The 12,514-nt window shown below is 48.4% G+C and overlaps 1 protein-coding gene across 1 annotated transcript; it reads left to right on the top strand.

The window, feature by feature from the left end:
* Positions 1 to 283: 283 nt before the first annotated feature.
* On the top strand, positions 284 to 6,453 carry LOC311373537 (arginine and glutamate-rich protein 1; the record flags this gene model as incomplete). Its single annotated transcript, XM_084490283.1, has 3 exons — positions 284 to 509; positions 3,338 to 3,421; positions 4,493 to 6,453. Coding segments are annotated over 3 exons (475 nt in total), but the record flags the coding sequence as incomplete, so codon positions are not given.
* Between the last annotated feature and the right edge of the window lie 6,061 nt (positions 6,454 to 12,514).

Raw genomic sequence — 12,514 nt, 5'->3', positions numbered from 1 at the left:
ACCCGTCAACATCCCGACCGACTCGTTCACTCGGTCTAACCACATTAATAATGGACGCCAGTTGTGCGCTCTCTCCCTAACGATATTGTTTCTGGCTGTGGTTGGGGGGGTCACCCCCCACCCCCGCGGCGGAATGCAGTTCCGAGTTTAGTTTAGTTCCCTGCATGCAACACGTAACGTGAACACACTGCGACGCCTACCTCCACAAAACCCAACCCTCTGTTGTCTCCTCCTCCTCCTCCTCCTCCTCCTCCTCCTCCTCCTCCTCCTCCCCCCCCCGCAGCCGGCAGCAGGAAATCGAGGAGAAGCTGATCGAGGAGGAGACGGCGCGGCGCGTGGAGGAGCTGGTGGGCAAGCGCGTGGAGGAGGAGCTGGAGAAGCGCAAGGACGAGATCGAGCACGAGGTGCTGCGGCGCGTGGAGGAGGCCAAGCGCATCATGGAGCGGCAGCTGCTGGAGGAGCTGGAGCGCCAGCGGCAGGCCGAGCTGTCCGCACAGAAGGCCCGAGAGGTAACGCTCGGTCGTTTGGAACGCACCCCCCCCCCCCGTCCCGTTCCCTCTTACCCCCCCCCGCCCTCCTCTCCTACCTGAGCACCCACCTACTCATCACCCATGACTTCCCCCACAGGCCCTAGTACGCGGACCCCCCCCCCCCCCCCCCCCCTCCCTCAGACCAGGAGCCCAGCCATGGCACTAGTGTGACCAGAGGGAGGCTGAGTGGGAGCTCTGTGAGTGGTGCCAGTGTAGATCTAAATCACGGTCCGGGTTTGGGGTCGTGTGTGGATTGGGTGCCGTCGGCGTGGCGACGCTCTGCCATTTGGTTAGACGTAAATTGTTTTTTTGCGAGGTCAATTAACTACTTGGCTCCATTTATTTATTTATTTTTTTTGCCATTGGTGATGCTTCTGCCATGGCTGAGTTCTGCTGGACCCGTCATTCTTTGTAATCTCCCTCTTACCGTTTTTTCAGTTGTAACCACTTCCTTATATCTGTAAGCATTAATGTCTTCACTGTAACGACACTAGTTTTGTTTTTTCTAGCCAGTGTCTTCCGTGGCCCAACGGTGGCTGATTCGGCTCCAATACTTGATTTAAATTTAGCCTCACCTTGCTCGCCTGCATTCTGTAACCTGATACTAACCTTTTCAGATAGTGTCTTCATGTTGTCAAGTCCAATCTCACAGCTCCGTTGGTACGATCCTCCCCCACAGCCCCGGGCTGGCCCCCCTGGGTCGGGCGTTGAGTACGCTACAGTAGCAAAGCATCGCTAACAAGGACAGAAGGTGGAGTGTAGCGACCCAGAGGTGCCCGGGGGGGGGGGCACCCTGTGGCTCTGCGCTAATGTCTCGGGAGACGTGGTCCGAGGGGTCCACGCACTAAGAACACTAAACAGAGCTCACTAGGGCTGTGCATGCCTCGTTCATACCTGTGCCTAGCCCGCAGCGTTAGGAGTCTGTCTGTCCACCAGAACACCACCCCACCCCCCCCACCCCCCCCCCCCCCACTGGGACGGCAGAGGTGTGTTTAGAGCGAGGGAACCTCCCTTCACCTGCTGAGATTAGGTCCTGAACAGGCATGCAGGTGCTTTCTGCTCAGGCGTTTAGTTTGGCCTTTCCTCCCCTCAGCGTGGAGAGGGGGGTCCTTCGGGGGGAATCCCTTTAGGTTAATTGATGGCTTCTTTTTTTTTATTTCCACATCTCCGCTACGTTCCCCCCCTCCCCCCCCCCCCCCGCCTTCATCCCCCCACCCCCTCCTCTCTAATAACAATGTTTTGAGACGCTCCCATTAGATGGCATCCATTGTGGAATACAAAACAGTGACGGACCACCACATTTCCTGTTTCCTGTTTGAAAAAGGTCAACAATCTCCGGTCTAACCCTTACTGTCTGTTAACCCTGATTACATACTTTTGGTTGCGCCCCCTTTTTTTTTTTTTTTATGTTAAAAAAAAAAAAGTAACTTTTCTTTTTCTCATGAGAATGTGTGTTTGTGTCCCTGACCACTTGCTTCCTTTAGGAGTACGGCTTATTTCTGCACCCATGTTGCCTCCCTTGATGTTGTTTTATTGATTTGACTTTTGGAAACACGGCGGTCTTGTTAAACACAAGCGCCGCCTCCGTAACGTTTGACCTGCAGGCCTGCAGCTCCCCGGGCTCCACCGCCGCGACATTAACTGCACAGTACTCGCACACACACACGCACATGCGCACACACACACACTACTGATCTACACACACACACACACACACACACACACACACACACACACACACACACTGACCAGCACACACAGAGAAGCCCTGTGCTCCACGGCGCTGGGCCGAGGGCGGCCTGAGCACCTGTTAAACAGAGGAATGTGTACAGAAAGAATGCAAGCTGGCCCAGGCTTAAGCAGTGCAGAGATCAGTACAAGATAAATAAGACTATTTCCCAGTGTGCACTGTGGCGTATGGCAGAGTACCCCTCTCACCTACCCAGCCACCTTCCTTCCTACCCACCCACCCACCCACCTACCTGCCCGCCCGCCCCCCCGGACGCGCTTCTCTGTCTCTGCAGGGGCCACACAGTCTGGACCAGACAGTAAATATTCAACCGTTTAATGGCGAATGCTTTCACCAGTTGTGTAGGTACACAGGCAAGGAAAATGCGTAGGTATACGTGCATTGGTGAGCCAAAACTATTCCCTCCATTTTATCCTTTTATTTTTTTAATTTTTTTGATCTCTCTTCTCTCTTCTCCCTCTTTGATTTTCTTTCATGATGTAAATAAAGAAGTTGCATATTTTTTTTTTCTTAGTCTAGATTGTTTTTTTATCAGTCTACTTGTGAGTGTGGCAATTGGGTTATCCCCTGTAGGTTTTTAATTTGGTCATATTTGATACACTCATCGTTAATATCAGACTGGTGCCGAGCCCGTCTTAATTTCTTTTAGCGGGAGGGTTTTTCTTACGGCCAATAGAGGGAAATGTTTTAATCATAGTGGGCTTAGTTTCAACCTCCTCAACCCCCTTCCCTCATTTAATAACTTTACGGAGACCCCATTGTGGGTAAAACAGCAAATACTATTCTGGTTGACTGCAGAGAATGCCCAAGTGTGGTCATGTGCGTGATACTAAACAAGCCTTTCTGTGGTGCAATGAAAAAGTTGTGAGTGGGAGTCTCTCTGTGTGTGCGTGAGTTTGCCTGCTTTGTGAGGACTGTGTGCCTGCAGTGTGTGTGTGTGTGTGTGCGCGCGTGTGTGTGTGTGTCTGAGAGGCTTGGACGGCGGGCCTGAGTGTGGGTTGGCCGTGGTGGCAGTAGCCTGTTCGTGAGCTAACTCTGCGCCGTGTCGCCCGTATAGGAAGAAGAAAAATCCAAGCGGGAGGAGTTGGAGAAAATACTGGAGGAGAATAACCGCAAGATCGCGGACGCTCAAGCCAAGCTGGTACGCTCCCACTCACTCCCCCCACCCCCCCCCCGGCTCCACGGCAGCCAAACCATACATTATTTACCTCATTCATATTTCTATATCTTATTCATGAGGAACCAAGGAACTGTGGTGCTAAATACCTCCTCGTATTTTTGGGTTAATCGCACGGCTGCTTTTCAGAGCGCAGTTAGTAGGTGTTCCATTTATTTCCAAGTGCCCCAGTCCTGTTTGTAATAAACGTATGTTGATATCAATTATAACTAATGCATTAAACTAATACACAAAAAAATTATAATTAATCATGACTCATCAATCGTGATGACTGAAGATTTTCCAAATTAAATTGAGCGAACCCGAGGCGGCCCGCTGCGTGACTCTGTCAGACCTGCGCAGCGGGCCAAGTCTGTTAACCTCAGCTCTGCGCTGCGGACCAAAGATGGAACATTCTGCTGTACGGACCGAGCTATTTGTACACATCATTTAATCGTCCCCAACAGTTGACAGCTCTCCTCCTTGAATGCCGTCTGTGGTTTTAGTGGCACATTTTAAACGTCCCAACATCCAGATTAGGAGCACTTTAAGAGGTGACGCACTCCCCTCAGAGTCTGCTCCTCCAAACATCCAGCCCAGTGTTGGCGTTGCGTAAAGCCCCCCCGGGTTCCCCCTCCCGCGTCGCAGCGGCCCGTCCACTCGACACAGGCTTGCGTTTCTGGACAATCAAGTTTCTTATTTACATTTACTCCTGTATTTATTTACTGTGTTCATGGCGTCTGTTTTCAGGGCTTAGGTCCTGTTCGTGACTAATTCACAACGCAGTGTTTACTTAATTCCCGCCTGATTTGGGCGAACTGATTCCACAGTGAGCAAGTAGCCGTTAGAACGGAGAGCGGGAGAAAGAGCGGGCGAGAGCTGCCGCGACAAATGCATTGGACGTCTGTCGCGGGGGAAAACGTCAGCTCACCTGTGGGCACTGGGCTCCGGCGTGGTGCCCGTCTCCACTTCGCCCTGTTGTTCTTTCACTTAACACTTTATGTGTGTGTGTGCGTGTGCGTGTGTGCGTGTGTTGCTCTATTGTGCGTTTGTCAGGCGGAGGAGCAGTTGCGCATCGTGGAGGAGCAGAGGAAGATCCACGAGGAGCGCATGAAGCTGGAGCAGGACCGGCAGCGGCAGCAGAAAGAGGAGCAGAAGATGATCCTGGGCAAGGGCAAGTCCAGGCCCAAACTCTCCTTCAGCCTCAAGGCCACGGAATGAGAGACCCAGAGAGGGGGACGGACTGCTCCCCTGCCACCGCTTCGCCCCCCCTCCGCGCACCTCCTCCTCCCACGGCTGCTCCTCTCCTTGTCGTCTTCATCCACCCACCTCCTCCTCTTCCTCCTCCTCCTGCTCCTCTCCGCGCATCCTCCTGCTCCTCCTGCTCCTCCTCCTCTTCTCCTGAATGCACGCTTCGTTTTTGGAAGTGCCCAAGGAAGGCTGGGGACTCTGGGGGAGGCAGGGGGCTCTGCGTCTCCTCCCCTTAACCCCCCCCCTCCACTCCCCCAAGACCTGTTCTCCACGTGGACCCTGATCGGTTCACCTTAAAATGACCTCAGCCGGTCCGGGCCCCCCCCCCCCCCCCCCCCCCCCGACCCCTGACCCCTCACACTGATGGCTAGTTTATGCTATTTTTTTGGGTTTTGTTTGTTTGGATTTATTTGGATTTTTAACGAACTTTGAACTTTTGGTGTAGAATGCTAATGCACAATGATGCCCTCGTCCGCCATCATAGGTCTTAACTTTGTTCTGCCCTCCTCTCTCTCTCTCTCTCTCTCTGTCTCTGTCTCTCGGTCTCTCCCTCTCTCTCCTGCTCTGTCTCTCTCTCTCTGTCCCTCTCTCTCTCTCTCTCTCTGTCTCTCTCCCTCTGTTTCTCTCTCTCTCTCCCTTTCTCTCCTGCTCTCTCTCTCTCTCTCTCTCTCTCCCTCCCGCTCTCTCTCGCTGTAATGCCAGACAGCTTGAGGATGCCCTCTTTATGAAATGGTTGACTGCATGTCCAGCCCAGCTGTGTCCAGTTGGGCGTGTTTAAGCCGCGGTGGGCAGCTTGGGAGTTGGTCCTGTGGTTTCCATCGCTCTGACCGCCATGTTTTAGTTTTTTTATTTATTTATTTTTCTCTTCAAAAATAACACATTGAAACAAAATGGCAGTTGACTGTGGCTGTGAACCGGTCTTAACCGTGTGCTGAAACAAACAGAACCACACACCGACACATCGCCCACCGTCTCCGCTCAGCGACTTTCAACATTCAACCTGCATTCTTCCGGAACTCTCTTTAGTTTCACACTTTATCTCACAACTTTTTTTTTTTGTACACTTGATCAAAAAAAAACAATTCTCAAAGGAAGCAGGTTCAATTCCCAAGCTGCCCTGACCCAAGGGCAGGAGCTCTACAGTAACGGGGCGGGGGGGGGGGCGTTGTGGTTTCCTGTATGATGTAATGTTAATTAGCCTTTGCTGTGATGTGCTGTCATGACACGCCCCTCATGACATGTGTCATGAAAAGGATTCCATACTCAGAAAACCAACTATGACAGTGACCGTGTAGTTTTATTGGACTGTAGACGGGCGGGGGTGGGGGTGGGGGTGGGGTTGGGGGGGGGGGGGGTGTCTCTTGGTTAACTTGTACCGCTGGTAACCCACATTCTGTCCCTTGCTGTTGGTGTAGTCAGTCAATTTAGCAGCCTCTGTTTTCGTTCACTTTTTTTTCATAAAGGATGGCCAAGTTCAGGTAAGAGATACGGTGCATGGTCGAGGTCGGTGTGTGTGCGCGTGCTTGTGTGTGCGCGTGCTTGTGTGTGCGCGTGCTTGTGTGTGTGTGTGTGTGTGTGTGTGTGTGCGTGCTTGTGTGTGTGTGTGTGCGTGCGTGCTTGTGTGTGTGTGTGTGTGTGAGTGTCTGACGCACTGGCCTCAGGTGGGTATGACAATTTTTTTTTTTTTTTTTTTTTTTTTTTTTTGAAATTTTGATTGTCTTGTAAATTTCACCCAATTGTTAAGGGACTAAGCAAGTCACCCAATAAATTCCCTGAATGCGTAAATGGATTGTGTCTCAGCTTATTACTAATGTATCAATCGTCATCGTAACCTCTGTTCAGCCGTATATGTTCAGATGAACATTATCAAACAATGTAGATGATTGTCAGAGCCAATGCCGTTTTAAATGTCAGCTGGTTGTTTAAGAAAACAATTTGTAATCTTGGTCAGAATGCTTTGTCAGTGTCAGTGGGTCCATTTATTTTTTAGCCTGGATTATTTTTTGTCTTTTCTAAATATTTAGACATAAAAAGAGGTCAACGGTCTGAATTTTGACCTTAGACTCAAAATTCTCACTTAAACGTCAAAATTCTCAGACTGGTCAAAATTCTGTCTTTATTCTCAGAATTCTGACTTTGAACTCCAAAAATGAACATCACACGTGGCCCAAATCCTCCGGAGACCACGCGTTCATTTTTACTATTCTGTAAAAGGAGAAAAAGGGCAAAGAACGCGCTTTGGTGAGACGCGGCGACGTCTCTCAGGAACGCCACATTAATTAATAGTAATTAGGCCTTACAACCAGGACCAAGCGGCTGATGTCGTCTCGCAGTGACATGAGGGATAAGGTCGCATTGTAAGTGAGGGTTTCCTCGCGTATGGCTCGCTGCACCGTGAGGGCCGCGGGGGGAGCCGCATACCAACCGGCCGAGTCCCACACACACACACACACACACACACACACACACACACACACACACACACACACACACACACACACACACACACACACACACACACACACACACACACACACACACACACTGTCCAAACAGCCCAGGGGCCCCCCGGTCCGCCCCGGGGCCCCGGCTCACTCTCCTTGTAGGTCCTAGAGATCTGGCAACAGGTGTAAACAAATAAAAGAAGAAAAACCGGATTTCAAAAGTACGTTTTTACTCGACATACAACTATTTTATTCTATGTATGTGTATTTATATTACAATATACCGGTAAATATCCTGGATAAGTCTGATCCAGACCGTAGAGCTGTAGGTTTACGCCACGTCGTTTTTTTTTCTAGAACAATGTATGAACTAGGCCTGTAATTAATATCATGAACAATTCAAAGAAAAGTTACAAAGCTGTAATAACTTAATAATTCTGAGCAGAATATTATATATATATTTTAATAAACGTTAAAATGTCGTTATATTATTATTACGATATTATTTTATTTGAGTTCATACAAAGTTGTTTTGTGGTGTAATTCTTGATTTTAGTGTCAGTGTTCTTGTTGGAGACCTATTCTAACGACTGTTAAATGTTGAAATCCACACATATTTTACATAAAAAAATCTAAAAATATTGTCTTCTCCCCGTTTTTATGTTTATTCCATAACACATCCAAACAATACACACATGGATGAATATCCTCCATGTGGGCTGAACGCCAGAGCGTCCGCCAGAGTGTGGACGTGGTCAAACCTCATTGTCAGCACTGGTTCGGACAGAAGCGCTAACGCAATCCTGACCCCAGACCCAGCCCTTATTTTTAGCACGGGAAAGAGGATATTTTTAAAACCCACCAACTCGTATACTTCCTCTGCTCCCACGACGAGGGGACGAGACCCAGGACACACATCTTCCTATTGTCTACACCTATACACACCTCATTACTTATTATATCCCTCATATCACGTATTATTACCACTGTTTTACTTTATCTTACTAGCACTTACTTGATTGTATTATTATTATTTATTATTGTGATCTATGTTACTTATTTGTACTTATTTTTTACATATTTTAATTTGTACTTTTGAATGTGTACCTTTATTTTCTGGTTCCTATTGTCTTCCTACAGCATGCAGGATACTTCCACCGGCAGACTGGAAATGTCTCGCTTCATCTCCCCTCAGTCTTGGTACTTTGCTAATCGTTTTCTCGGGGGGTGGGTGTAGTTTGCGCCCTCCGAATTAATCTAAAACTCAAATGCAATAAACATCAAGCGGCCGATCTCCTTCGGCTTCACGCCACAGCTATGCCTGTTTATCACAGAAGAGCGGAAACACACACACACACACACACACACACACACACACACACACACACACACACACACACACACACACACACACACACACACACACACACACACACACACACACACACACACACACACACACACACACACACACACACACACACCCCACACACACACACGTCTCAGGGTTAATTATCTCTCGGGTGCTATTTCTGCTGATTATGAGCTAAATAAACAGCGCAATACACAGCGGGCCTGCGTTGAATCGCGCTGATTGAATTAGGCCATTGAGGAGGTGGCGGTGGTTCACACCTGTGATCTGCTGTTGTCCAGCGCGTGTGAGAAGCAGCGTGCCGGCCAGTGGAAGCCCCACCGACTCTACTTTACAAGAAGTGTACGTTTATTTAAGAATAGTTATCGTTGCTCCATTATTCTTGTAAAACTATTCGATTAAATAGTTAGTTAAATTGTTAAATAGTAGACTTTTCGGTTAAACAATCGAGTGCACAAATAAATGCAGGTATATATATATTTTTTTTTATAAAATATAAATATATTATATGAATAACATAGGCCGACGAAACGACACCACGAATAGAAGCCCTGGAGGTCAGTTTGTGCTCAAATAAAACAATGCATCAACTCATACCTATTCATTTACAAAGCCTAGCATCACAACGGGTCTATAGAACATCATTGGTACATATACACAACACGCTAATAACCAAACCAAAGAGCTTCAAAAACAAATGTGTCATCGATGAAACAGTCATAAGACAGCGTTGCTGGACGGGTTCCTCTCCACCGCCCCGGTGGTTTCCACCGCTAGTGTGCGCTGTTGCCTCACGGAAAAACCTTGCGTCTGCGTCAGACGGACACGCTCTGGGCCGCTGGAACATGGGGGAGCATTGTTGAAACACACACGCCGTCATGTTCTCTTGTTGGGATCGTTCCGAGGCTATCAGCACAATCGATACAAACGCAACGACACATATTTTGAGGTTATATTTGAGAGTTTCGCTTAATGAAGTTTAGGGACATTTCGTTGATATGATCACTAGTCATGCATGTCACGCACGCCTTAGTGAGCAGAACGTATATATATATATAAGTATTGCATTTTAAATTAGGTTTTATTGGTTTAATTAAAGTAACGAAAAAGGGTTCACTCGATCGTTTTTTTTTTTTTTTTTTTTTTTCCCCTTTTGGCATTCTGCAGTACTAGTCCACATACTAGTCTCCGGGTTGATTGGACAGGCGCGTTACCATTGGACTTCCATACAGTGGCCCCAATCAGGAGCTGCGGGGGGAGGAGCCACCACGGAGCCAGCTCCGCCACATATTCCGAGTCGCGGTTCCTCGCAGTTACTTGCTACTCGCCAGGCTCGGAGCTGCGCGCACACGCATTACGCACCACGTTAGCGCGTCTAGAGGCACTCCGGACGGTTCTGCGGGATTGTTTTTGGCGACGGAGAGGGACCTATAGTATGAGAACTTTCAGCTCAGCTCGTTCGGTTTCTTTCATTTTCCCATTCGCTCATTTGATTGTTTTTTCATCTTTTTGCCCTCATCATTTTTCTTCTTCCGCTGTCATCCTCAGTTCATCCAGCGCTCCCAGTGTGTCGCTCACTACTACCACTACTACGACCACCACCAGCTGAAACGGGGAATATCTCGGGCCATTCTCTCTCTCTTCTCCACCACCACCACCACAACCACTACCACCCATCGCCTCTCATCGCTGCTATCGTCTGCTGGATTGGTACCTGAATTGCTGGTTTACTAGAGACCCGGGACTAACACGCGGATTTGTATTCTTCTGCTACTTGGTCTACAGTGGACACCGCATCCAAACAGCAGCAGAAGCAGCAGTGGGTCGACACGGGTCGCCCCTTTTCTCTCTGAGGAATGTACCTAGTGAAGTGGGCGCACTGAAAGTGGCGAGCAACCACGCAACTCCAGCTCTTCTTGAACTATACTCGCTGCGGCGCCCTTTGGGTCTCCGAGCCGAGCGCGGAGCTCTCGTACAGAGCGAGAGAGGGAGAGGGAGTCGGATCTCTCGGGTGCAGTGTGTGGAGATGCGCAGGGTTTGATCGCGTTGCGTCCATCCTTGTGGCTACCGGACCGGGAATATAAAATATATTGTGGCGCGGTCGGCCCTTTATTCTGATTTTTTTTTTGGGAGCGCCTGACGATTGAGTTTTTGGACATAATTCACTCAGAGACGGATTGCAGAGCCACACGGAAAACAAAGAAATCATGGGGGGACTCGATGTGGAGATATTATCTGGGAGTTTTGTTTTCTCGCGTGCAAGGTGAACTTGTCCCGGGCGCTCATTTTGGAGTCCATCTACTGGAACACCACGAACACCAAGTAAGTCCACCGCCGTGCTGCTCTCGTTCCGGAGCGACCAGGACTCACACAGAGCGCCGCGCGTTCAATAAAGAGCGTCTACCTGGGGGAAATCCATTGTGTTTTCCCTCTCAACCCATAGGAAGACCCGAGTCGTGTTGCTTGTATAGGAATAAAATATGTGCAGTGTCACGAAGAAAGAGAGTTTACGCGGAGTGCTGCTCGGGGCCCGGGAGGCCGTGCGTAAACACGGCGGACCAGGCTCGGGATTGCAGGAATAGCGATCGTCTAAGAAATAGTCACTCCGCACTTTAGCTTCATCTTTTCGCATGATACCGATATGACGCTATTTATTTTATGCCACTATGTTTGCCGCCTTCGAATCTGAATTCGTATCTTCACAGCGAATGAATCAATTATGAATTTTAGTTTTCTCGCTTCACTTACTTCGTCCATAATGGTTGTCTAACTGACGTCAACGCTGAATTCAAAATCTATTAGGCCTACTCCTTGAGAAAAAAGGAAAGAGAGAAATGATTATATATATATATACAAATATATATATATATATATATATATATATATATGTATATATATATAAATAAATAAATATATTTTTTTATATTTAAGTTTATATTCAAGCTTTTTTGTTTTTTTTACAAGCAGGTGTGTTTCTTGGTGGTCATGTCTCTATCGCGGCCCGGTTTAAGAACATATGCAATCATCATTTATATAAGAAGAACCAGCCCACCAGGTGTGGCTCTTTATAGCTGACCATGCATATCTAGAGGTTTCCAGCCGAGGGTCGGGCGTTAGGCCTGTCGGACTAAATTCATTGCATATGGACCATTCTTTATTTATTTTAACTGGCCACATTGGGAGCGTTTTGTATGAGCAACTTGGTATAGGCCACTGGTGTCGAACAAATACACGATACGTGTTCAGGCAACACGCTGTAATACATCAGGAATGTAATATATGATTGAGGTTGAGAAAACTGACGTACAAACAATAGTTGTCTGACGTCAGTTTTCCGTTTCAAACGGAGCTGCTAATTATTTGTTCATATGTTAGGCTCGTTTCCCCTTGGATAAGCAGCCTCGACCAACAGCCTTATACGTGTGGACTTGAAATATTGTGCGTTTTTACCAAAGCCAGGCGGACGGTGTGTCCCAGGGGTCACGGCTCTCTGGCGACCGTCCCCACCGCGGGGAGACTCAACTTGCGACCTTCCTTCACTCATGTACACCAATGACGTGAAGAACACACCGGCTTGTGACGAAACGAGACAGTAGCGTGGTCCATGCTCGTTTAACAGGTGTCCATTGTTGCTGAGTAGTGTCACAGGCCTTACCGTTGGCAACAGCCCTACCCAAACGCCCCCCAGCATCCAATAGTTGCTCTTTGTTATTCGTATAACCCACATGCGTAATGGCGTGCGGCGATATAGAGTGTAAGCCATGTGTTGTGAGCTGTATGGAGTATGGAGAGTATGGGTGCAGTGACTGCGGGGTGTTCAGGTTGAGATCCCACGGCCCGATAAGCCACACCGTCTGCGTCCTGACGCGTCGTTTACCCGCAACAGCTGATCGATTTATGGCTAATAACCCTCATCAACGTACAGCGAAGCATAATAAACCGCGATGTGACACGTTTATGGGTTCACTCTGGCTTAAGTATGCGTATGCAGGCACATATATATATATATAT

Source organism: Micromesistius poutassou (assembly GCF_964030765.1).
Source record: "Micromesistius poutassou genome assembly, contig: SCAFFOLD_1526, whole genome shotgun sequence".
Taxonomy (NCBI): Eukaryota; Metazoa; Chordata; class Actinopteri; order Gadiformes; family Gadidae; genus Micromesistius; species Micromesistius poutassou.
The sequence above is the reverse complement of the archived record's forward strand: the minus strand, read 5'-3'. Positions and strand labels throughout refer to the sequence as shown.